The 26,196-nt window shown below is 41.8% G+C and overlaps 1 protein-coding gene across 1 annotated transcript; it reads right to left on the reverse strand.

Moving 5' to 3' along the window:
* Positions 1–257: 257 nt before the first annotated feature.
* Positions 258–25,929, reverse strand: GALNT15 (polypeptide N-acetylgalactosaminyltransferase 15; the record flags this gene model as incomplete). The annotated part of the gene is made up of 11 exons (XM_082015140.1): positions 258–404; positions 1,239–1,379; positions 2,227–2,328; positions 3,389–3,520; positions 7,200–7,394; positions 8,179–8,296; positions 8,903–9,070; positions 17,366–17,570; positions 18,251–18,417; positions 24,423–24,968; positions 25,904–25,929. The coding sequence occupies 11 exons, from the start codon at positions 25,927–25,929 to the stop codon at positions 258–260; spliced, it is 1,947 nt and encodes a 648-aa protein (XP_081871266.1).
* Between the last annotated feature and the right edge of the window lie 267 nt (positions 25,930–26,196).

Below are 26,196 nucleotides of genomic sequence, written 5' to 3' on the forward strand. Positions count from 1 at the left end.
AGTTGAGAATCTATTGATGCTCACAGTATTTTTATTCCCTGCTTCACACAATAAATAGAAATTTTAGCTATAGCTGATTAAACCAGGAACTGGTGACAACTACTTAAGCCAGGCTTTCGAAGGAGAGACCTTCCTAATTTCCCTGCATGCTGCAGCAAACACAAACATCTTTCTTGTCCATGCAGGGAATTTATCTTAAATCCCAAGCAGAAGTAATGTTAAATTTTGGAGACTTGACCTCCACAGCAACCTGTCAGTCATCTCTGATGCAGCACATGGGAACGTTCAAATTGCCACATCTGGTTTGCATTCTTGTTACATACACACAAAAACAAGTCCTTCTCATCTTCGCTCTTTGCTGCCTCTATGCATTTGCCAGAAAGGACATGGACAATCATTCCATTCTACAAGATGAGAGAAGAAGGGAAAGAAAGAACAAATTAAAAATAAGGGATCTCCAGTAAAAGCTAGGCCATGTTTCTGAAGCTTTTTACATACAATAGATCACTAGTAATGACTGGTTGTTCAAAATTTTTTAAGTATTGCGCTAAATGTAATGATCAGGTTTAGCTTTGAGCCCAGGGCCTGGTGAGCATGCATAGCTCCTTTTGAAGCTGACAGGAGTTGTAGGGTGCAGAATTCACTAAATCTCTTTTCCACCACTGTTTTTTTCCTGTGGGTACAGGTTGTCATCAACTACAGTACTACAGGCCACAAAACTTTAAAAGGACCAGTGCTTCCCTTAGGAATCAAAACAAATTACAGTAGGAACTGTACCTGAGGATTGCAGCATCCCTGCGTCTACAGGAGTTGCTATTTTCCCAGGCTGTCCTGGGAGTCCCGGCTCTGCTGGGTGAAGTCCACTGAATAATACTAAATTCCTCTAATAGGAAGTTTGCTCTTCTCTTACAATGCAGGAGGAATTTTAAAGTTTCCCCTACTCCCAAAGGGCTCTCATTTGGGAGGATTCAGGGTTCCCAGGCCCTTCGTCTTCGTTCAAAAAGAAGTGGGCAAGGATTTGCCCTGCTCGTATTTTCACAGCCACTGATTCTGATTCTATTCCTATAAGGCCAGTAAGACAAACAGTGGGCAAAAGTCATCCTAAATTTCCTGAGTGAAAATGGTACAGAAGTGAAACTTGCCCTTCAGATACCTCATCCCTTCCCCACACACAAATCCTGTCAATCACCCACAGTCACCATCAGCTGCCCTCCCCTCATGGCAGAGTCACTACTGACCTCCTGGACATCCCACCGCTGTTGTCTGTTGTCTGTCTCCTTTGTACAGTTTTGAGGGATAACCTTCCCGTGTCTGACATCAAAGCAAAACAGCGGAGCAGAACCAAGCCGGATTTCCTTCATGCTATTATATTCAAAGTGCTGGAAAAGGGAGGGTTTGTTTGAACAATGGTGGAAGGACATCCCCATTCATTTTTAAATGCTAATTCCAAAAATCATTTCCTATACATGTTTGTTAAGATGCAACACAAACATGAGTGACAGAGACCCAACAGCCTTGACCCTGCAAAGCAATCCCCCCCGCTAGCTAATTCTGGCATAACTATTTACCTAAGGAAAGGCTTTGTGTACTGGAATTATGTATAAAGTAAACCCATCCTATAATAAAATTTTCTAGTTTAGTAAATATTTGAACAGAAGGGTGTTTCTGACAGTGTCCACATACACTGCAGTTAGAAATCTGCCTGCAGCTCACCCCGAGTTCAGTGTGAGCAGCAAAACTTGCTTGGGACTTAGAGTAAATAGCTGTAGTTGGCCTGTATTGGTTTGGCTTCTCTTAATGCATGAACTTGCTAGTCTAATGCCCGCTTGGGAGTCTACATAAAGAGAGTCTACTCCCGTCTCTGACTGCAGTTTAAACACTAATGGGGAAACCCATCCCCAGTGCTCTAGAACTGTTACGTATTTTTTACTCCCAGACTTTCTGTTCTCCAGACACTACCAAATATACTAACAAACAGTCACTTAATGATGTCTGCTGGAGCAAAGTGTGCGTATCATCTGGCCTCAGTGACACACAGAACATTGCCATTTTTCAAATGACACTCAACTGCAGAAGAGTGGGCATCATTGCCTTAGCACATGTCTAATTTTGAACACATCAGTACTTCCACTAATGTCAAGCCAGCCATTTACATGTTGGAGTGACTGTCTTCTGGATGGTTCCCTAGATCTGATACAGTGCCTTTATACTTGAAGTATAGAGTACCTCGGTGAGGCTGTCACTGCAAGGGGAGAGTTTGATAGAGCCTTCTGCAATGGCTTTTCCAGGTCTGTAATCTGCACAGAAGCCAAGACCAGTATTGTAAAGCTGTAAGTAAAGGTTTATACTGAAATAAAGCACAATCAGATACAAACAAAATATCCTTCAGCTAACTTTTTTGTGATTGTATCCCTTTATGATACACTTTTTTGCTTGTAATTCAGGCAATATTTTTTCTTTCAGACTAGATCTTGCATATTGATCTTGCAAACTGATCTGTTACAAAAGGCAGAGTCTCACACTCAAAGGTCCGTGTTACCCAGTGAATTTTAAGTTAGATACCCACTCCTGGTTTTAACTATTTTGATAGTTAAAAGAAATATGTCAAAAATTTTATGCTAATGGAAAACTGCACTTCAACTGGGCACTGTAGTCAGAAAAATGAAGATATTCTAGAAGAAAAAAACATGTGACAAATCCTGTGATCCACACTCAGTTCTTTCTCACACTCTCTTAAGCAAACTTTGATAACAAAGAACAGACAAAATAGTAAAAGGACACAGTAAAATCTGGCTACAGATACCAGGGTGTGACTCAATTAGTGGACCTTGTTGCCTCATTGGGGGAAAATCCCTTCCACTAAGGCTGCCTGGAAAAAAATTTTATTTTAATGAATGATAATTATGGACTTACGTGTTTTAAAAAAAAAAATTGAGAATATTGCCTCCTGTACACAGTCTGCCAAGGAACTGCTATTGCTACGACCTCTGCCCTTGGGAGAAGTGCAGGACTGAAGAAATACTTTTTTCTCTTCATGCATATAGGGCAGTGCAGAGATACCTCAGCTGCTGTTGTGGTTGCCATCTGCATGAGGCAACACAATTCTCTTCCTTTAGTAATGGCACCTAAATAACCTAAGGTCAGGGTACTCTGAGCTGTGACACTGAACTGAATCAGACAATCTGGGTTCAGCTCCTGGCTGGCTTTCAATGTTTATGTGAGAATTTGGACCTCTCATCCTTGTTGCATTGTCTGTTTGGACAATAAACTTTTCAAAGCAGAAAGAGCCTCTTCCTGTATGCTCACCTGACTACTTGGTACATGGAAGTGATACTGGGATCTCCGAACAATGCAAAACCACTAGTCATTATAGTGTGTTTTGTCTTACCTTGCCAGAGAATCTTGGTGTGTCTTCAGGTTGGGAGAGTTCAGGGTACACATTTGATATAAACCATTGGAAATTTCTACAGCCCAGTCTCTTCTGTAGCTGAAGGCGCTCACTGCAGTCTGGCTTCTCTGCCTTCATGGAGAAAGCACAGGGGCAACAAGGTTACTAGTGTTAGAGATGCTAGAAATGAAAATGACCACATAGGAATGCTAGAAATGAAAACGACTGCATAGGAATTACTTCCACCACCTCTTCTATGCTGCATGTAATAGATATTGATATATATCTCTCATGAGCATGTGAAGGAGGAGGACCAGCCTTCCTCTAACTTTGTGCTAAACCAGCGTTTAGTCAGGCATTGTAACAGAAGTAAATGTTTCATAAGTAGCATACACTGTGAAAGTATTTTTTCTAAAAATTATTATTATACTGCAAGATAAGTGAGTCTTTGTGATCTTTTTAATTAAAAAAGTCAGGGCCAAGTTTGATACTTGTTGCACTGAAATCAGTGGAATTGTATTAGATTGTCATTCAGGACAGAATTTGCCCCACTGATTAAAATTCAATTTCCTGGCCTTTAAGAGCCCAAATTACCCAGTTATAATCAGTCCTCCACAATCAGAGGATGTAAGTGATAACAGAATTTAGCCCAAAATATAATCTATCACGTTATTATCTGACAGTTACTAAATTTAGTAAGCGAATATGTTTTGCAGCTATAAAGGCATAAAACCTTTCCTGTGATTGATATGCTTTCTTGAATTATATACACACAATTTCAACTCTCACTCTTCCTGGTAGCAACTCTGTTCTGAAAAAAGACAAGTGTTTTCAACCTTTGGTGCAGCTATGGGCAACTGCACTGCAAAGGACTCACAGTCTGAATATTTGAGGGTATTTAGCACTGAAGATGTCTAACAAGGTTATGAAATCCTCTAAGCAGGTAAGTGTCTAATCTTTCAGTTTCAAAACCACACAAAACACTTTTCTAAATTTCTCAGTGCCCAAATACTAAAAACACCTCACCACCCTCCTCTTTCTTGCCAGCAGCAGATCTCCCCCTTCACATTTCTGCTTTTTAAAAATGCAGTTTTGGATTCTAAGAAACTGGTCTGGATCCTTAATCAGAAGTTAAAATTGGTGACATAAGCGAAGAATTGCCTATAAATAACTTTTCCTCAGTCTAGTAATTTCTCTGCATCCATAAGAAAGAAAAAAGGACTTTGCCACGTGCCTGGAAAACACTGACAAAAAAAGGGCCTTGGAGATTAAGAGAGAGGTATCAGCCTCTAAAGGCAGGGATCAATCATGCCATGTGCCAGCCTCTGTAAGCTGCACAGGCAAAGCTCAGCAGTTGCGATATGTTAAAGAGAACCTCATAGTTTAACATCAGTCTTAGATTCAATAAGCATAGCAACAAAGTTCAGCAACACAGCACCACACAAACCCGGCCCCAAGAGGTTTTCCTAGAAAAGGGAAATACAGGAGTAAAATGCTTTCCCTAAAGAGATGTTTCTCATGAGACTCTGCTTTGGCTGAAGAACGCGATGGTAGTAAATCTCATTTTGTCATACTAGTTACAGTCTGCAGTTGATGCCGAATAAATGGTGTAAATAATGTAAAGAAAGTCATTATCTCTGTAAACCGATCTGAAAGGAAACTGTGCTTGTAAACTAAATAAACAAACCACATAAGAAAAGGACAAAAAGGGAGGATGTCTGAAATAGTAGAGAGCTGGGAAGAACCTTATTCATCTGCATTAATGCTGACACCACGGGCATCCTCTGCGGGATGTGATTCAGACCATAAAACGGGAATACTTATAAAGCAACCTAAACGGGGGTCACTCGTTATTTTCTGGAGTGGGCAATGCCGGTGCTCAAGGCTCACGGAGATTTTGGTAGTGGCCAATAGGTGGCTCCGCTCACCCTCTCAGTGCAATAAATGCCCGCAGGGCCCATCTCCAGCTGAGCGGCAATAATGTCCTTGCTTGCTTGTGTCTTTTGAATAACATCCCGCTGCACTGACATACTGAAAATATTGGCTGTGAAAGAAAGGAACAGAGAAAAGGGCCTTTTATGTCATGGTATACTGAGCACAGAGAGCGTAAAATTGATCAGCTGAAGGAGCATTTTACCTAGATGTAGTAAAAGTATTCTGGCTAGAATAAACTCTCAGGCAAAAGGTCATAGTGCTTACAGCTAGTAAACTGTATCATTGTTGGCTGTAGTTTTTAGTACAGAAAATTGCTTCCGAGTTGACACAAAAGGCTTTCTGGCAATTATTAAATGATTTAAGGACCTAACTGCCCATCTCAAGGCTTGGCCTAGTGTCCTCCTTTCAATTACATGGCTGTAACCCTTGTGAGTCAATTGATGAACTTGTGGCCATTGGAATTCAAACCTACAACACAGACAAGGAGGGAGTACCTTTTTAAAAAATGTGAAAATAGAATTTAAAAAAACCCGTGCCATAGTCTCAGACTCTAGGATTAGCACAGCAGGCTGACTGGAGAGGCAGTTCCACTGGTGGTGTGGAGGTCAGACCAGGTAACAGGAGAGAAGCCACACCAATGTAGAGCCTTTTCCTCTCCCCACTACAATGCAGCTCCTGCTGGATCTGGCTTTCTTAGGTGATGGCCAGCATTTCAATGACCAAGGTGTGCAGGACTGAAATGCAAGAGCAAAATGGGAAATTTTGCACACCATGCACTACCCATGCTCTGCCTGTTTTCAGTGAATCTTTCTTCTTAAAAGCATGGCACTGTTAAATGAACAAGAAGATGAATGACATATTTTCATTCACAACTGCTCACAGGTTTGTCCACTGTCTTGTAGGAGAGGATATCGTTACAAGAAAAGGTATTGTAGCCAGAGAATTCCTGAAAACTGCAGCAACATTAACAACTTCACGTTATTAACAACTTAACATTAACAACATTAATGATATGAACCACAGCTACATCCACTGGTTTGTAATACATGGTATATACAGTCCCTTGAGTGATCTTATCTGCAGTGGATTATACAGTGGCTTAAAAACAAGTGTGGCCATTTTGCAGTTGTTGGATGGTGTATATCCTGTAGATGGTTCAAGTGTGGCCGCATGCCAGGGCTACACCACATACCTGGCTGCAAGCCTGTCTTAGCATACAGGCTGCTGGGAATCCAAATCCCTGGAGACTGGACTGCTGTCTGTGCGATGCTTCTAATGAAAAAGTAACTTGTAAATAGTGCCTATGTTGAGATCTGGCTTTCTCAGTTACAGACAGTTGCTCCTGGACGTCTGTCAGTTCAGGAAAAAAATCACCTTTTTTGTCACTAGACCACTCAGGTATGTTCCCTTCCAGTAAGAGAGACACCACAGTTTGCCATGTGCCTGTGAATATTACTGAATATCCTCATGAACCAAGTAAGGAAGACCTTCAGTAATGAAGAATTAATTCTCTAGGAGGGCCCTAGAGCACACGGTGCTACTGGCTTCCATTTCAGATGCACTGCAACCCTCCATGTACTATCAGTGGAAAAATAAATCACCTTGTTGGGCAAGCTGAAGAAGGAGTCATTTGGAGAAGGAGTCATACTCTAAGAGATTTGATAATTTCAGCAAACAACTCCTAGGCACAAGCTTCTCTCTTTCCTTCCTGATCTGACAGCTCTTCCACTGGAAGGTTTCATAAAAAGACTATCTCCAGCACCATGCACTTTGACTGTTTGACTGCACACAGACACCCCCACCCCTATTCCACCCCCTTCACCTACTTCAACACACACTCCTTCCCTCAGAAATAAACGACTACAGATGTCTTTACCTTGTTGATTAGGAAAGCCACGGTGTCATGCTTGTAGAAGTTCTCTTTAAAAGAGCCCAGCCAGGTCTCTGCTATTCGGATTTTGTTCCTCACAATGGCCTCTTCATAGGAGAAAGCACGGGGAGAGTGATTCCGATAGACATGCCCAACTCTGGAGCATGGAATAATTTCTACAGAGCCACCACAGAGCCAGGTCTGAAACACAGGTGAAAGCACAAAAAGAGATTACCCTATTCAGATTACCTTTATCTAAAAAGGAGAAGCTCCTTTACTATAGAGTCTGCCTAAGGAAATCCTAACCTGCACATTTCTGGAAACAGCAAGAGCATTGTTATGTGCTTCTACATACACTGTTCCCCACAGACACAGAGACACAGAGAAGATACTTGGCAAGACAGACCTTTGATTTGACCCAGTATGGCTATTTATATGCTTTTATGTTTTCCTGTGCACAATGCAGTGTAGTGAAGAGACCTGGGGGCACACCTTCTTTTGTCTGGGACATTAAAGACTCTATACCCTTTGTGTCAGCAATTTTAATTGCTTCTTAGTATCTGTTACACTTTGTATTCAGAAAAAAACAATGCAAACAATTTAATATAAACGATCTGGTATTAAAACTACAGGTTGGCAAAGAAATAAAGCTACTCTCCCTTCGGTGCATGTTACATGCCAAAAAAGAAGAGGCAGCTTTCAGAAGGTACTGAAACCAGTGACTCTGTCCTCAGGCAGATAGTGACAGCCAGTGAAACTTCCTTCTCCTGATATAATGTTCCTAACTCACAGCTGTTGCATGTTCTTGTATAGTCCTGACAGATCATGGAGCGTGGGGACAGATTTCTGTGAGGAAAGTGATATTCTCCATACCCCAAGATGTTCTGCACTTAATTGCTTTTATAAATTGCTTCTTGCCTTTTCATTTAGGTTCCTTAAAAGCCCAATAGTTACCACAGCTTGATGTTTTAATTATGGTTCTTACCCTTATAGATAGCTCCAGATTTTCTGCTCCCCACATGGTCATGTCAGAATCATAAGCTCCAGTGTTTTGGAAGTAATGTCGATCCATGGCCACCACTGCACCAGCTACCACAGGACTCCTGTGTAGAAAATAGTTTGGAAGTGCACACCTTTCAGTTTTGGATAGGGAATTATGTGAAGGATGAAAATCCCACCATTTCCATAGAGATTGTATTACAAAATGAATACTTGATTGAAGACCACATAAGCTTGAATTAATTGATTACCTAACCAAAAGAAAGAACAACTGGAACTGAATTCCAGGATTTGCTTGGAGAAGGGAGCCAAGAGATGATTAAATAAGGCTCAGAGCAGTGGGATATGTTACATACATGTACACCCAAAACAACAGACAAACAGACAATGATTAAGACATGTCTTTTAACTCCGTATGATCCATCTTTTTCTTTCCCTACCAACCTCCACACCTTGTCTGGTCAGGTCATATACTAGCCATCTCAACATGTGGAAAATATTTGTCATGTTGAAAGTATGACTGCAATCTAGTTAGAATGATCACTAAAGGCCAAACAAACTCAGTGTAAACCAAAAACCTATCCCTTCAAAAAATGTTAACCAAGCGTATGCAAGTAACCACATTTCTCTTCTGCTAGTTGGAAGATGACTCGAGTTGTACAGTTTTGCTGCTGAGCTGAGCGGAGTCATGTCGGCTGATGGACTGTTACCTGATAGGGCTGATGGGAGACTGTCGTACCTTCTCTTCAGGCTCTGGCACTGGTTCCCAGTGAAAATCTAGTTTCCAATCAAAAACACCTCGATGCAGGCCCACAGAGTGGTAGTACTGGAAAGTCTTCCAGTCTATAACATCTATGACAGGGGAGACAACACTGTTTCTGAAAAAGAGAATATAATTTATTTTCAGAGCCAAAGCATAAGTTTAGATCACTACTGTGTTAGCAAACAGTAGTTCTCCTTTTTGATACTGTCAAGCATAAGCACTTCTCAAGATGTTGAGTGCCCTTATTTTCCCTGCTGATAGAAGCTCAGATGCTCAGTGTATGGGAATACTGAGCCTGCAGTGAGGAATCTAAGGATGAATAATTTATTGATAACCTATACCTTGCATTGTCATTTGAAAGCTACTCAGGATTTGCTAAGAGTTAACAATCAGAATTCTTATAAATTCTTTTAAAGAGGCCCCAGCCTCTGATGTTGTAGGTTCTGTATGGATGCAAATTTTATAGCAAAAAATTATTTTGGCCTCACACACTTTGCCATTCTTTGATTTTCCTCTAGATCTTCCTCAGGCTTCATGAGGTTGTCACTTCAGGCCAATGAAGAATGCACTTATCCTTATTTTGTTCTGCTGTTTGTTTTGCAAAAACTTTTAGCACTGAGTTCATAAACCAGTTTCTGTTTGTATTGTATATTATCATACGCTTAAAATGCTCTTGCAAATGCACTGTCACAGTGTGGAATCTACTTCTAAGAGCCAGAATAGAGTCATTGCACCGTAAGCAGCAATCCTCCAGTTCATTTCTAACTCGAGTTAAATCTGCATTGTTCTGAGAAGAGGTATCAGACATTTTTCCCATGGCAAACATGTCACAGTATTTCACAGTGTGCTTGTACATCATCTTGGAATTAACTGGTATTTCAGAAGAGCCATCAGCATTCCTTGTTTCCAGGTCAGTGACATATCACATCTGGAAATTTTCAGAGTATAAATGCAATGGTATTAGGGACCGCAGGAAAAGAAGTGTTAAAGAAAAACATTATCTGTTTCTTCTCTGTTATTTGGGGCAAAAAGTAGAAGGTTTTATCTCCCCTTTTAAAGATTTGTATGTTGGTCAGAGATCACTCTTGAGAGAAATACACTTAAAACATAATACAATCAATGAAGAAAGGACACCTCAGAAGTCTCCAATGCAGTGAGCCCTTTGTACTTTTCCATGGCAAAGACCAGAACCCACTGAGGAAGATGGTAACTCTGGGTGATGTTAATATAATCTTGATGTATCTTCTCGGCCTTTGCAATCAGTAGAGTAATGTTTTTTCAGTATCAGGGTGGTGGGAAGCTCAATTTTTTTTTTATCACAGGTGCCATTTCCTGTAGAGAATTTTAGAAGCCCATGGAGAAACAGAGACTACTGATTGTCAGTGAATTGTATGAAGATGAACTATGCATTGGATAGCATTAAAATCACTCAGTCATTCCTTTGTTTTCTAATAAGAGCAGACTGTTGTATGATGAGCTAAAGGCAGAAAGATTTAAAATAAAGAAGTGATTATACTTCTCCATTCAGGTGTAAAAACAGCCTTTGTAATGTGTAATAATAGGCACTCTTAGAAACAAGCATTGGGTTTATAAGTAGATGAGAAAATGTTATGGTCACCTGCAACATTTGTAGGCATATACATTAAGGCAGTGATTTTCTGTCATTCCCCTGCAGGACTAAAGAAGAAGAAATGGAAAGAAATTATACTAAAAATAATAAAGGTGATATCCTCCCCTGATTCTCTTGATCATACCCGTGTGATATAGTTTTGTACCCAGGACAGGAGCAACCACCTCAGACTCAAGCCAGCAGGAGCCTTTCTACTGAAAGCTGTATTTAACCTTTACTCACTAACGGCATGAAAAGTCAAATAACTGCTTCTAGAAGTTACTAAAAGGTAGTGTCCTGACGGACTCACGCAAGCACGTGTTTTTTCTTTGGTAAGCTGAGAAAAATCAAGCTAACAAGTTAAATGGATTTTATATTACTAAACTTCAAAAAATGAAAAGTCACTATAATTGCAATTTCTACAGCCTGCTGCATTCTCCAGTGTACGAGCATCTCTGACAACTGTCTGCTTAGGAGTCTAGTTGGAGTTGTACCTCAGTTTGTTGCTACTTGTTGCAATGCATGCTATCTGTTGCTACTTGTCTATCCATTCTCATCCAAACAGGACTGAGAAACTAATAACCCCAGGGTAGTTTATTTTACAATTTCAGAGTTAAGACAGAAATATTAGGAGGGTGCATTTGAGTGGAAGCTGGAGGAGGCAATGTAGACTAAACCATTCAAAAAACGACCATGAAAACTAGACCACATGTACATACCTGGGATAGCTTAGACAGAGATAATGCAGATACTCAGAGTTACACTCAATATATTCTGGATCAGATGATCCAGATGTTTCAGACTATCCTACATTTTCATATTTAGCCATTTAAAACCTCTCCTCCTTTCTGGATCCACCTTAAATTTCTCGCCACTATAAAACTCCAAACTCCAACGATGCTTCTAGCATCAGTGCAATTCCTCATAAGACTAAGCACCACAGCAGTAGTTCTTGTCAAAATAATCCTTTATTTTTAATGCATGCTTTTGTTTTGCTTGCTATTGGGCACGGATTCTTCAATGCCATTCAAGAAAAATACCTGCAGTGATGTAATGGATTCTGATGGTTTGGAGACCAAGCAATTATCCAGATTATGTGCAAATTATGACATGGACAATTACAGTGTTTAAGACAGCTGAAAATAACTCACTGGATAGGTCACATTCTACCTTGGTTAAATTCAACAAAAAAACCCAGAACAAAATAAAATCTAATCTCCTTTCCCACAAAATTATGCAGTACAAACCAATAACTGTGTTTTAGAGCTATTACTTTAGTAGCTCTTTCAGAATGCCAAGATTAACAGTTTTCAAGAATATGTTTGTAAGTGTAATGCTAGATTTTCACCTAGTATAAACTGGTGTAGCTCTGCTGAAACCAGTATAAAACACATCTTCTTAAAACTTCAAATATTGGGAGTGTCTTTCTGATCTGAAATAGAGGAATCCAGTAACTTTATCTTATCTGAAAACTATCAGTGTCCAATTTTAATCTTAATCAAGCAGTGCTTTACGTATCTTTTGGTATTAATGCTTTTTTAATAAAAGATCTGTTTTCTGCATATTCAATGATGGTTTGATGTTTGTGTGGTTCTAAATCCAAATTTGCAGCAGAAAGTAATTGAAAGTTGGAAGATGTTCTTAGCTATTCTTTTTGTTTTTAACTGGGTAACTGGCAGACAGTCAGCAGCTTCTCAGCACTTTGAAATGAAACACACACTAGCAAACTACTGCTAATTTTACTCTGTGGAATCCAAGGAGAGGAAAAAACAGGAACTTCAACTAGCAGCAAGGCTTTGAACTGTTTGACTAATTTGTGAATATTTCAAATGCTTGGAACACACATGAACTACAAAAGGTCACAATTCCATGAAAAACAGCAACCCAAACACGAACAATTTCCTGGTTTGGGATTTCTCAACCAAATACAATTGCAATGAAATGCCTTCCCATGACCCTTTACAGTCACCATGGACATTATGTTCTTTTCTATTTTTAGAATAAGTAACATGAGGACAGGAAGAGTTAATTAATACATCTGTTTTGAAGTTTTAGATACACTGTTTTTTGAAAGTGCTTTTTATTGATTTATACTTTCTTTTGCTGGAAAGGGAACCGATTTTAATCTGTTTAAATCCCTCTTTAAATAAGGAGGAACAAAAAAAAAAACAAACATGAAAATTATGTATTTTCCTCAACCAGTTTTGGAGAGGATCATTCCTTGCAAAAAATTAGACAGCTAGGAAATCCAGGCACTCCAAGTTCTTTGGCTCTGCACGTAGTCAGAACTTCAGTAACTGAGAACTCAAGCTCGTTCCACAGCATGCTGCATTTTCACTGAAAGCACCTTGCTGGCTGGCTAAAGTCTTCACAGAAATAGTAATGCAAAACATTTGAAATTAGATAGGGTCAATAAAAACATAAAATGCAGTCATCAGGAATGGTAAAGCTATGGTATAAAGGATTACTTAAATACTGCCTTACAGATGAACTCCAGACTAACTTAGGGCATATGAACAGTCTCCTTGAATTGATGGACTACTCATATGCTAAGCACTAAACATATATTTCAAATTTCTGCTAGGTAGAATGCTAAAAAAACTATTTATTTTAAAGAAAATCTTTTGAACCTTTCTTTTTTCTTAAAATATTCAAATTTGAAATTTGTATGTGGAGTACCAAAATCTGTAGGAGCATCCAATACCTTTTAACACTGGACAGTCAAGGGCACTGTGCCATGAATCATGCTGAAATCCTCATTGCTCCTACTTTTGTCAGTAATATTTGCTTTTAGCTTTAGATTCTTTTCTTCAGTTTCTTTACCTCAACTTCTTTAAAATAGGTCACCTGCTGATCCTGATCAACTGTGAAAGATTGTAAAGAGATAGCATATCTTCACATAACATACCATGTAAATGCAGAACATTAATTTACTGAATCTGAAAGGAGTGTTATTCACAAATGGAAGATATAAAAAGATCAGGCAAAATGAGAAGTCTCAGGAAGCAGGCTGTTGTATGTGAAGTATACGGAAGGTTTTCAAAACAAGGAGAGTAGCACAGAAATGCATGCTCAGATGCTGGGGTTGTGCGGGCTCTGGATGGATAACATCATGCTTCCCTGAGCCTGTGAGAAGGTAGAAAACAAATGGCATATGCATTTAATAGCTCGAAAAGCTGGGGTTATGGGCCACTACGTGGAGAATCAGATGAAAAGAGATGAAGGAGCTGTTTAACTGTAGTGCAAAATAGTTTCCTTCTCTCTAGGGTATTACCATAAAACTAGAACCACACAGAAATTTTCTGGATGGAAGAACTGTTTCTATTCCTTATCTACAAGCAGAGGCTCCGGTTCACTCTTGAATGGGAGCAAACGTGTATGTACGAACGTAGATGTGGCACTTCAGGACATGGTTTAGTGGGCATGGTGGTGTTGGGTTGATGGTTGTACTTCATGATCTCAAAGGTCTTCTCCAACCTTAATGATTCTGTGATTCTGTGAAACAGTGGATGAGATACGTTTTCATTGCTATGTTAATTTCTTATTCTGTTTAACAGCATTTTCATTAAAGATTAGCAACCTAGAATCACGGAGCTAAGTAGGGGCACTTTGAATTGTAGAAACTAGATAGGCTTCTTTCAATAAGACCACAGACTTATGTCTCCTAATGTAATATTTGAGCTGTGGTATAGGCAGTGCACCAGCACAGAGGGAAACAGCCCTTGCAACAAGGAGCAGGGGCAAGGTCCTGAGGGCAAGCTACCCCTCTGCAAGCCACCCCTCTGCCACAGTTGTGGTGCCCATGCCTTTTTTAGAGGTGGAATTCCTTGTCAGGATATAATCAAGGCTCATTTTGCTTTCATGCAGTATTCTTAGGAGCCACACTTGGATCTTTTTTTAAAAAATCATCCTGCTTCAGCATGATGGTCACTGTTTTTAGGTTAAAGGAACAACCTTTTCAAGGCTTCCAAGTTCATTATATGCCCCCTCTGCCTTTCACTGCATTTGGACTGAATACAAAATAGCAGCTCTCTCCTGGAAAAGGCAAACTCCTCAAAAGATGACTGTAATAATGGCACAGCTGCATTACTATGCACCATGCTACTCACCTGGAATTTGCCTGGAACACAAACAGTTGTCAAATGAAATGATCTGTGAGGCATCTCATCTAGTTTTCTAATGTTGTCCAGGTACCTACGGTATTCATCCTTGAATAATTAAAATATCAAGGGATGCTTTACGAACCATTTGAACTATTCTCTAGGTGATCTACTAAGCTGATGCACAGCTTCCCAGTCAATTTGTTAGGTATGGTTCACAGAACTAGTCCCAGTCAAGGTGCGCAGAAATGCATGTGTAATGATTTCAGAGACTCAATACTTTTGGGAAAATAATTTTAATTGGATTAGTGAATAAAACCATCACATAGGGAGATGAAATGTCATCACCCAAAGCAAGCCAAGTATGTGTCAAATATTTCCATACCTGTAAAATCAGGATAATTTTTCTCATGCTTGTCCTGTCTGTCATTACCACAGGCTACTAAGAACCAGGGGTATCTCCCTTTTTTTAAGTATGTTCAACTCACAGTGACGTCTCAGTTTGGGCAACGATCTCTCAGCATCGCTCTAAGACAGGTCACATCTAGTGATAGATCTGATCAGGAGTCTAGAAAATTAGGCTTAATCACAATTTTCAAAGTTAAAATCTCCCTCAAGCTCTGTTAAGCTCCTGCAAAGGTCTGAGCTTTAGAAAGGCTGCATTTTTCCTTGCCAGCAAACAAGTCACTCACTCTAGGTGATTAAGTGTTTTCTCATCCTGTCTCTCCAGCAAAAGTGCATGAGTTGCAGCTTGATTGGTACATTAGGAAGAGGAAAGATGGATATTTCACCAGTCACTGTAAGCTTTTTTTCACTGTACTTTCCTCATTTGGGCAGTCTCAGGGAGTGCACATGATTCAACTTAACAGCTCCTCAACTGCTAAATGAAGCCAAGTTGACTATGCTAATGCTTTACATTTCCATAGCGATCTCCATACAAGCATTACAAGCAATTTAGGAAAAATCATGAGTTAACTTTCTTATCCAGTCAGTGTTATTATCACCATTCTTCAGCTGGAGAAAGAGGGACAGCAAGGGAAAGCAACTGCCAGGTGCCTCAGAGCATGTCTTCCCTGTGCACTGGAGAATGGCACAGGTTCTCCACACCAGCAGTGACAAAGCTTCCAGGGTCCGACACAGTGACTGATACAGCATACAGAAAGGGATGGCTTAGCCCATACTATTATCCAAATGCTCTTCCACTTTTGCACCATTAATCCAATTAGCCATTAGTTAACTCAGTGTTAAATTCTGCCCTCATGGAGAAATGAATGACTGTACGGGCCCTATAGAGGAAAAGAATCCCCTTCTCACTCCCTGGGGACAGTGCTACAGAAATCTCAGAGCGATAGTAGGCTTGGTGGCTTTGCATTCCCTCAGCAGGGATAATTTTTGACAGTGAATCACTACACTTGTGGTGGGGTCCTAACTTCTCTCTTGCCATTGTAATACTCCCTTCATATAGCTCTCCTCTGAGATTTTTTGTAACTCTTTTAATTTCAGTAATAAAGCCTTGAATAAGTACTGGTCAATAGATAAAGATATTGCATGAACATCAACAATAGACTATAGCTTAAGGCAGAAGAATCATGAAATACATTCATAATAAACCATCTAATAAGTCATCAGAAATACATTCATAATAAACCATCTAATAAGTCATCAGACAAAAAATAATCTGTTTTTCCAAGGTGCATCTTTTAGAAAAGAATAGTCCTGACATCTTAGGGCAGCATTACTCTTGCTTGCAGCATTTTTAATGTTTTCATCCAAATGATGTAATAATTTCTAAGAACTGCAATTAACTCTCTTACAAGCAAACATAATCAGCCATAAAAGCAGCTTGTTCCAGTGCTGGGAACAGCTTTTGAAGGTCTTTAGCATGACTATTTAATGGTCTCATAAGAGTTTTAAATATGTATTTTTTTCTTTTACCTCCTCAAGCAATTATTCATTTTTTCCCAAGTGGTTTATGGGTAATGATAGACAGGCTAATGTACACATTTTTCTTTCAGAAAAGTCCCTTTAATAAAGGATTTACTGCCATGTAATTCTTGAAACATTTTCAGTGATTTAATCTCTTTGAAGGACTTGGGGACTGCATAGATGAGCTCAGCTATACATTAGAGAGCAGACCCAAGCACCAACCTAAACATGAAAGACTCGGAAAATATGAATCTGTATCTTTCTCTGTCAGGTTGGTGTCAGTGATTAGCTAGAACTGTCTAGGCTGCCCAGAAGAGTCTATTTTTTCTGGGGAACCAAGACAGTACAGGTGACATTGGATGTAGCCAAACTGGCTCAGGAGGACAAAGCATTTTATCCTTGGCTTCCTGACTGAGACAGCTAAAAAGTAAAAATAATGGAGTCTTGCAGTAGTTTCTCTGGTGGATGTTTGCCAATTTCCAAAGAGCTTGAGACTGCAACCTTTTTAACTGAGACCACCAGGAAGCCATCTTATAGCTCTAACTGGATACAAACTCTGACAGTTCAGTGATACGGTTATCAGCTGTGTGACCTATCCTGCTTCCCACATATCGGAGTGATACATGTGGTGATAAGGTAGAAAATAAAAGCAATGTGAGCAGAAGGAAGAAGGTAACAAAGAGAGGATTAAAAACATACCCAAATCTTTCCAAGTACACATCTTTCAGCAGAAATTAGCATATGCAAGGAGCTCAGAGGTCATGGGGATATTTACCGGTTGCTGGACAGTCTGGCTAGGAGAGGTTCCAGCCAGCCCTTCTGACACTCGCAGTGTGAATCCATGAAGATGAGCACATCCCCAGTTGCCCGTGCAGCTCCTAGCATCCGACCTCGGATGACTCCAAGCCTTTTGTTGCTCCGGATGAGTTTCACACCATCCAGCTTAGAGATATATTCACTCAGAGCTGACTTCAGGGGCCCTGATAGAAACAGAACAGTCACTGAAATGTTTTAGCAACAAGTGGTAGGAGATGTTACTTCTTCCTGGTAAAATGTTTTAGGGGCATTTGTTTTACATGGCCAAGTAGGCCATGTTCCAAATATTCCCACAGCAGCATCATGTCAAAGAGAAGTAGAGACTAACAGAAACTGAGATTCACTAGGTGCAAAGTTATTCCTGTGGGAAACTTAATAGCCTCCTCTCCTGTTTTCAGCAAAAGGTGGATGCTCTCGTCATCTCATAAAAAGGTGCAGATCAGAGTGAGATACTAAAGGTGTTTGGCTTTCCCAAGCGCTTTGGATTACTTTAGCAATGTGGAGTTTTCCACTCTATGCTTCAGCCAAAGTCCAGGTCTGGAAATTATTACGGCAGATCTGGTCCAGTGGGAAGGCTAAGATTTGCACACTGTGATCTTATTTTAAAGTAAGAAAGTTTGAAGTGGTGGGAAATGATGGGGAAAAAAACCCCATATTTCAAATCTGAACGGGTAAGCTGAATTCTAGGGATGGAAGAGTGAAGCTTGGCAGCCAGCTCAGGGCTTAGCTCTTTTCCTGAGGGTCCTCTTTGCCTTCTACTCTCCTCACACACTCCTTGGAGGACGACAGTTTCTTACCTGAAGCTTTGGAAGAAAGAGCTCACATACAGAGAAATGGGGACTACCTTGCTGGCTGAGATCGTCGACAAGGATGATATCCTTGAGGGAGGCCTTTGGGGCTGTGTCCATAATGCTGTGCACAGTTCTCAGCAGAGTAGACCAGGCTTCGTCATGGAAACAGATGATGACACTAGCAGTAGGCAGACTGGAGTCATATTCTTGCTGTAGGCACCTGCATGGGATCAAACGAGAGAGACACTAGAAACACTGGTACAACTGGCTACCTGTCTCTCAGAGCAAAGTTGTAAGCTACACCTAAACCTTGAGGGACGGAAAGCAGTTTAAGATACCGGCTCACTTCTAACAAAGCAAAGGAAGTATTAAGGTATCTAAGACTGGAATACAAAGTGAAAATTATAAAAATTAAAATGGAAAAATAGGAATGTTTTTCTGTATTCTGGGATAATTTCTTCTGCTCTGGATGCTTGAAAATACACAGCTCAAAAGAAATGGTCCAGAAGGCAAAGAAAGAGAAACTGAAGACAATTAGATGAAAGCAGAGAGGGGCATAAAGACCTCCACCAATTTGCACATTTTCTCAAGTAACACATAAAAGAGTAAATTGAAACACAGTACCTTTAAGACTAACAAGTAAAATAAGTCATCTGCACAACAGATCAGTATACCTGTGGACTGCTTGACCAGTGAAAGAAGCCCACATCTCAGTCCTGTACAGGAAAGAAATGTATCCTTACATGGGCAACAAAACCAAATGCAGATACATTTAAGAAAGTAAATGTGTTTTTCCCTACAGAGTTTGTACAGGTTGCTTTTTTCAATGGAAACACATCACTGATGAATGAGGCTCCCAGCTGGGTGGATTGTCTCTATGCCGTTTTCTGCTACTTACTTTACAACTCCAGGTACTGACACAATCTACTGCAAGACACTGGATGCCTGCATCAACGTATGTCATTCCTAGAGATGCTCCAGAGTGCCAGCTGGGGCCCACAGCTCCTCAGTTTTCCATGGGGCCAAGATTTCTCCCATGACATTGAAACAACTTCCATCAAAATTACTGTGAATTACATGTTGCTTTAACAACTCAAGCATTTAAGAATGAAAAACACTTCATATTCATCCTCACAGAAACTGTACATGAAAACTATAAACTCTTATCAAACAATGGCTGTTCCATAAATGTAAAGGATGTACAAATCCCATTCATGACAAAAATTGTTTTCTGATGTACCAGTCTTGCTTCAGAGACAGAGGACGTACTACACTGGCATGAGGATGCACATTTTCCAGAACAGGCCTTCAAATGCCCATTGTAGAGATGCAAAGACTGTGCCTATATATCTGCATTGCTTAATTTGAAAACACGTTTTAAAATATTTTCATTTCTTGAGTAGTAGTCATTCAGTTTCCTAGCTCATTTAACCTCTAGCAGCAAGAACTTCTTCAAGAAATTACAGAATGTGCTGAATGTGGCCCATTGTTGTTTCAGCATTTTTGTATTGCCAAACAAATCATCATACAGATTTTAGAGCAGTTGTCAAACAACTAGCTACTCAGCAAAACTCATGTAAGGGATATAATTTTAATATTGTTGTTTATTACCATTTTACTTAGTGCTTCTATACATGGACTGAGGCCCTAGAGTGCTAGACACTCTCCAGACACAAAGCTGTCTATCCGTAGAATGGATTTAAGACAATCCATAGTCTGAATGATTTAATAAAAAATACAAATAAGTGAATACTACAGATACAATTCTGGGAATATAAATTTTAAATGAGCATAACTATAATAATTTTTTATAGTTTATAATAATTCACATTAATATATTTTTGTATAAAGAGGCAAATTTTCTTGAGGATTTTTACATTGTAACGAATCTATGTTGTCCTTGGTTTACTAATTTTCTGTAATCAACAATGCTGTTATTTCACAATTTCATATTTGATAATTGTTTCCATTTTCAGTAGGATGGAGAAAAGGATATTGTCACAACTTGGCAATTTTTGTATTTTCAGGCAGAAGAATCTAGAGGTAATTAAGAGAAGTGAAGATCTGATGCAGTCCTTTTACTATCAGGCTGCTTCCTACCAGGAACACTCAGTAGAGCTATAAGCACCTATATTTTGCACCATAATACTACAATGCTTTGTTGCTAGTACTGTGGTTATAGCAAGAAAATAAGGCTGTTGTGGAATCTTAATTGGAAAAGGACTGAAAATAACTGTACTTGAATATATAACCTAGGTGGTGAGTGTTTAGTTGCTATGGAGATTGGCAAAGACTTGCAATATAGATATCTAATCTTCAAAAAAATGCAAAAGGGTACTGGAATACAGAAATACCTTTCCTGTAATTTGGAGCAGTTTCATAGACTGTCCATCATAAATTGGCATTTCAAAAAGTCAGGGCTGTGACTGAAATGAGACATAATGATTGAAATCCAATTTGTGAAAAATAAGGAATTGTCACATGCAGCAATGAACAGGAGAGCAATTCTGGCATGGCAAAGGAACTGACGATGGGGACTCCCACTCACCTTCAGGAAAATGTCTTGTTGAGATTCAGCCCCCAACAGCACTCAAGTGGAAGCTATGCTTTTGTCATGAAACTTAAAACCTTTTCAGATACATTGTGAGTCTCTGTTTGCCTGGATACATCTGACAATCAAGCCCAAGAGAGGAAAACGTCTTTTGTTGGGCAGAACCCCCATCATAAAAGTCACAATGACAGGCTTGATTCAGGTCCACTGTCCCAGGAGGGTGTCAACAGCAGCTGGACCAACTGATAGCAGCAGAAAGCACTCTGAGGGATGAAGGTACCTCAGAGATGATCCTCGAGGCAGAAGAACAACTTTCTAGTACAACTGGGCAAGTTATTAGGCTTTTTCACCCAGAAACCCTGGCTGTGTCAAAACTGGTACTCAAAGTAAATGGGGCAAAACAAGGTACCTGATTCACTTCTCCTGGTATGTTTTACTCTGGGATCAGCAGGAGTGCTGGAAGAGACCATTTTATGCATCTACTTTCCAAAAAGTAGCACCAAACATTCACCTGGAAAGGCATCCAAAGAGATATGGGTTATGTTAGAAGCTGGGGTCGGGTCAGAGATGTCTAAAGCATTGCTTTCCAGGTGAGGAAGTCAGATCCTTGTCTGTCAAGGCACAGCACAGCCTGCAGGCTCTGGTTTATGTCCAGCAGAGCTCTGTACTCTTCACTTAAGAAGAAACTGTAGTTATGCTGCTCACTGCTCCAATGCAAAGCACAACAGACCTCTTTATGTGATTTTCTAAGGAACAGCATGAATAGTATATCTTATTGTTGGGATCACCCTGCACGGCTCGACCTTAAGGAGAAGGAGCTGTGGCACTGAGAAGCTGGTAAACAGCTGGATATCTGCACGGCTCAGCCTTGAGGAGAAGGAGCTGTGATAAACAACTAAGAAGAAGCGAGGAAAACAGGAACACATGCAAGCAGCGAATCCTGACTGTGTGAGAGGCGCATGGACAGCGCATGATATTTTGTATATAGCCAATTGCAATAGTGTGTGTAACAAGCTGTAACCAATCACGAGTGTGTGCGCAGTGACTAAGCGAAAATTATGATATATATTGGAGTCAGACAAGACAATAAAGGGCTTCGGAATATAACTCTCATAGACTTGTGAAGTCCATCCTTCTCCCGCAACTGGAGACCCCGACGTGATACGATCTCTGGGATCTCATCGTTGAACACCGGTCGAGCCGTGCAGGGTGATCCCAACATCTTATGGCATTTACCTTACATCTTACACTCTGGTTTAAGAGTAAACATGAAGTACGCAAGTGTGAAGTCTAGCCAGCCTTATTTTACAGTATCTGGAAGTGTTTCACAATTAGTAGGCATAGTTTCTGGTATGAAGAATTTGCCATTTAATTTCAAGTGAAGCAAGAGAGACCAAGTCCATGGAGCTAACTCACTGAAATTCTAACTGGTTCGATTATCTGTAACTAAATAATAACAGACATTATTAGAACAACATGATTCAAACAGACTAAGAGTAGTAGACAATCTGATTCATTATTGGTTCACTCTCATTTTACACCGGTATAAAACTGGACTGATATAGCTGTGAGCTAGGCCCCCAGAGTAAATTATGCCAAAAAAGAATTGTGGTTTGAGTGTTGTACCATAAAGGATAGGACTGACTCAGAGGTAGACCTCTGCTGCAGGTTTATGATCTGGATTGAGATCTGAACAACTGCGAAGCCTCAGATGTTCAGATCTGTCGTTTCAATGTGGGCTCTATAAGATGTGGTGTTGATAGCTCTTTAGGCTGTAGCTAGTCAGACAGGAAAACCCATCCAAGAGCTCTCAGATCATGGCTTAAATCTTACCGAGATTAGTATTAACTAAACCTTTCTCTTGTCGGATAGCCCTTCAGCTGCCAAAGTAAAACTCGTTTTTGGCTCACATCACAGGCAGTAAACCAGGGTCATCATTCCTCCTTCAAACATTACATAGTCCAAAGAGTTGCCAGTGAAGCATGGTCAAAAATAACTGAAATAATATTAGCATTTCATTATTCAATGATTTACCCAAATTAACACTGAACCTAGCCAGCAAGTACAGAAAACAGTTTAATTTCTCTTTCCTTAAGATTGTCCCCTTAAATTAGAAACACCAGCTGTCTTTAAACATGTGAAAATGGCCACTTAAAAAAATACTATATATATTCTGTGTGTTACTTAAAATGTTTTCTGACACGTCTTTCCACTGTGTCCTGGGGGAAAGCTGCAATAGCTTTTGTTACAAGAGGCAAGAAAAAAAGAGATACCCGCCCACATCCCTTTCCCTCTCCCCTGGGCAGGAAAGCATAGGTAGACCTCAGCCCCTTTTTAAGAAGTGTGATGAACTGCCCCTCCTGGGCTGCTGGAGCAACTGGCTCGCAAGTCTCCAGGCTTCAAACGCAACATGTGGGGCTTCAAATGCAACACTTGTTCTGTGTAGCCTTACAGCCTGGCTGCTGCCAGCTGTGGTGGTGTTGGAAGATCCGGTCAGACACACCGACCTCCACCTGCCTTCCTCCCTGGAGTTTTCTTTCCGTGTTTTCGGGTCACTTATACTAAAAAAGTCGAAAGCCCCAACTCCTTGACACCCTTAATCACTCTGTAAGCTCAGTGACCCCATAGCCCTGGCAGACGCCCACCATGAGGAGAACCCTGGGGCCTCAGAGCGAGTCGTAGTGGCGGGAAGCGGAGGGGCGACCGCTCACTCCTCTCTGCCCGGACCCCTTGCCCGGCCCCGCTCGTCCCCTCGCCGCAGAGCGGGCCCGGGGCAGCCGCAGCCGGCGGGCGGGTCGGGGCCGGGGCCTGGCCGAGCGGAACAACCGACCTTCCTGTTCGGCAGCGCCGCACGCCCCCGGCACCCAGCGCGGAGCGTGGCGTCGTTCGGATTCCTTTCCCAGGCCCAGCAGACAGACCTACAACCGGGGGGAACGGCGGGAGCCGGGTCACGGGCAGCGTTCCCCTGCGGCCGCCCGGCACCTGCTGCGTCGGAGGGCGCCCCGCCGGCGGCAGGGGGCGCTGCCGCCCGCTCGCAGGACGCCGCGTTGCCGTGGTGACGGGCCGGGCCGGGCTGAGCCGCCGTGGCCCGGCCTCCCTGTAGCCCCAGGGAGGCGGGCGGGAGGACGCGGGAAAGGGGTGCGGGAGGCGCAGGTAACAGCGTACAATAGTCGTGGCACGGGGCGCAGTGCCCTCGTTCGTCCTCCGCTTTCTGACCCGGCGTCCCCAGGAAGCGGTAGCTGTGTGTCGTCCCCCCCCCTCCAGTTTTGCTGCCTGTCGGCTCTTGAGGGCTTGAAACACGGCCGGTGTTTCGTGCAGCCTCCGTCGGCACCGGAAGCACCTGGCGCGGCCTCGGGGTCCGCGGGGGCCGTGGCCCACGCCGGGGGCGGCCGTGGATGGGCAGTCGCGGGTTGCTTGTGGGACCCGGCTGGGGCGGCTCGGGCTGCCGCCGGCCGCGGGGCTGGGGCCGCCGGCGGGAGGCTGGGAGCCGTACCTGGCTCTGAGGAACGGGGGTGTATTCCTCGTACCGCGTGGGGAAAAACGTTATCCCGAAGCAGAGGGGAGAGTTTGATAGGAAAGCCGCGGGGTTTAGAGGAGGAGAGGTTCATGGGGGGAACGGCGACGGGGAAAGAGGCAAGTTTTCTCCCAGAGATTAAATAGGCTGTTTTACTTACAACGGGTGTCGTACCTCAGGCAGCTCCCTGCGCAGAGAGATCCGCTCACTGAGCGCTTCGTTAAAGCCATGGGTTTCCAGGCCGAGCGGTCGCTCTCTCGCAGCAGCCCCTTCCCCGGCCCGCAGAGGAAGGGACAGGAGCTGGGACTCGGAGTCCGCCTCTGCCCTCGCCTCCGGCCGCCTGCTCTGCTGCTTCACCACGCGGTAGCCCTTCCTGACCCTGCTGTGGTTCCTTCTGCCCGTGGGCGACACAACGGCCACGATCAACTCATCCTCCCGCAGGGAGATGAACGGTGATAGCCCATCCAAAGGGTAATACGGCTGGCTCTCCTCCTGGGTCTCCAGCATCTCTTGGGTCTCCGCAAAGCCCATCTGATACCCTTCCCGGGGGTTGAACTCCGCAGGCTGGAAAGTGCCTTCCTTGCTCTGGTTGCTGGGTGGTGGATTCAGCGTTGTAACCATCAGTAGCAAAAAGCCCAGCATCAGCAACAACAAGAGAAACTGCAGCTTACGTGATCCATATCTGCACTTCTTCCTCAAGAACATACTGTTGGTGACAAAATGATACAGATGGTCATGTTAAATATCACTTGGATCTTTCTCAGACTCCAGTCCTCGGGTTGCAGCAAAGCCCTGGTTTTCACTGTCTGCCAAGAGGGTTGTTTTGCTCCCCTCACATTTCAACGATGCCATTTCATGCTTTCCTCTCTATTTACAGACAAAATACAACGTTCCTATTAATATTGCATTTACTGTAGTAAAAGGTAGCATGGATCCAGTGAGATAAAGTAGTTCTTATACAGAGTCCCAGCTTAGTCAGGAAAGAGCATGTTTAGCTGATGAAAAGAGTGGCTGATGTTTTGATTTTTTTTCCTTTTTAAATTCTAAGTAAAAAGAAATTCCATTTCTTATAGTTTCCTTCCAGAGTAGTTCCTGCTTCTTCAAAGTTGCCAGTTGCTGCCTGGATTGAAGTGCCTTATCTCTGAAAGCAGATCTGACAGCTCTCCCCCGTTCAGAGGCTTCAAGTTAACTGTGATCAACAGATGAGAACTAGTCGGTCCCTGACTTTGTTTCACACATAACTACGGCATTCAGTCAGGAAGCACTTTGCCAGACATAATACAGAGCAATGTGTGCGTCTTTCTCTTGGTCCTAATGCCCTCACTGTTCTTGTCCTATCAAATCAAAACTTTGCAAAAGCTGTAAGAGGTGAAATATAAGAAGCAAAACGTTGTATTAGAAAAATCAAGGCACACCACAAATTGCTCTGCTTCTGAATAGCCATATTAAGCTAAGAAAGCTCAGAGCAAGAAGCAGGAATTTTATAAACTGAATAAAAGATGGAGTGCACATGATTTATTTTAAGGTTAGATTTATTCATATGGTAATGTGCTAGCTGGAGTCTATAAGCATATTTCATATTCAATAAATATTTACAGCTGTAGGGATTTTAACATTGACATAAGGATGCCAAATTATCACCTGGCAGACTGAAGTTGTCTCCTCATCCACAAATTTGTTATTGCAGGGGAAAGAGCACTTCAAGTTTGCAATAGTTCAGGAATAATATGTAGAAAGCCCGGGCTGGAACAACAGCTACTGACACTGAAAGAAAACGACAACTTCTGTGATGAAAAGGGGAGCTCAGTCTCTGAGGTCTGTTTGCTAATATTGCTGGCACGGGTGCTAATGGGCACAGACTGTGGCATTTTTTGCTGTGAGATGGATGCTTGTCCAATGGGAGGAGTGAGACAGTCCACATGCTTCAGCGTCAC

The sequence above is a fragment of the Phaethon aethereus genome, assembly GCF_964289735.1.
Source record: "Phaethon aethereus genome assembly, chromosome: 2".
In the NCBI taxonomy this organism is placed as follows: domain Eukaryota; kingdom Metazoa; phylum Chordata; class Aves; order Phaethontiformes; family Phaethontidae; genus Phaethon; species Phaethon aethereus.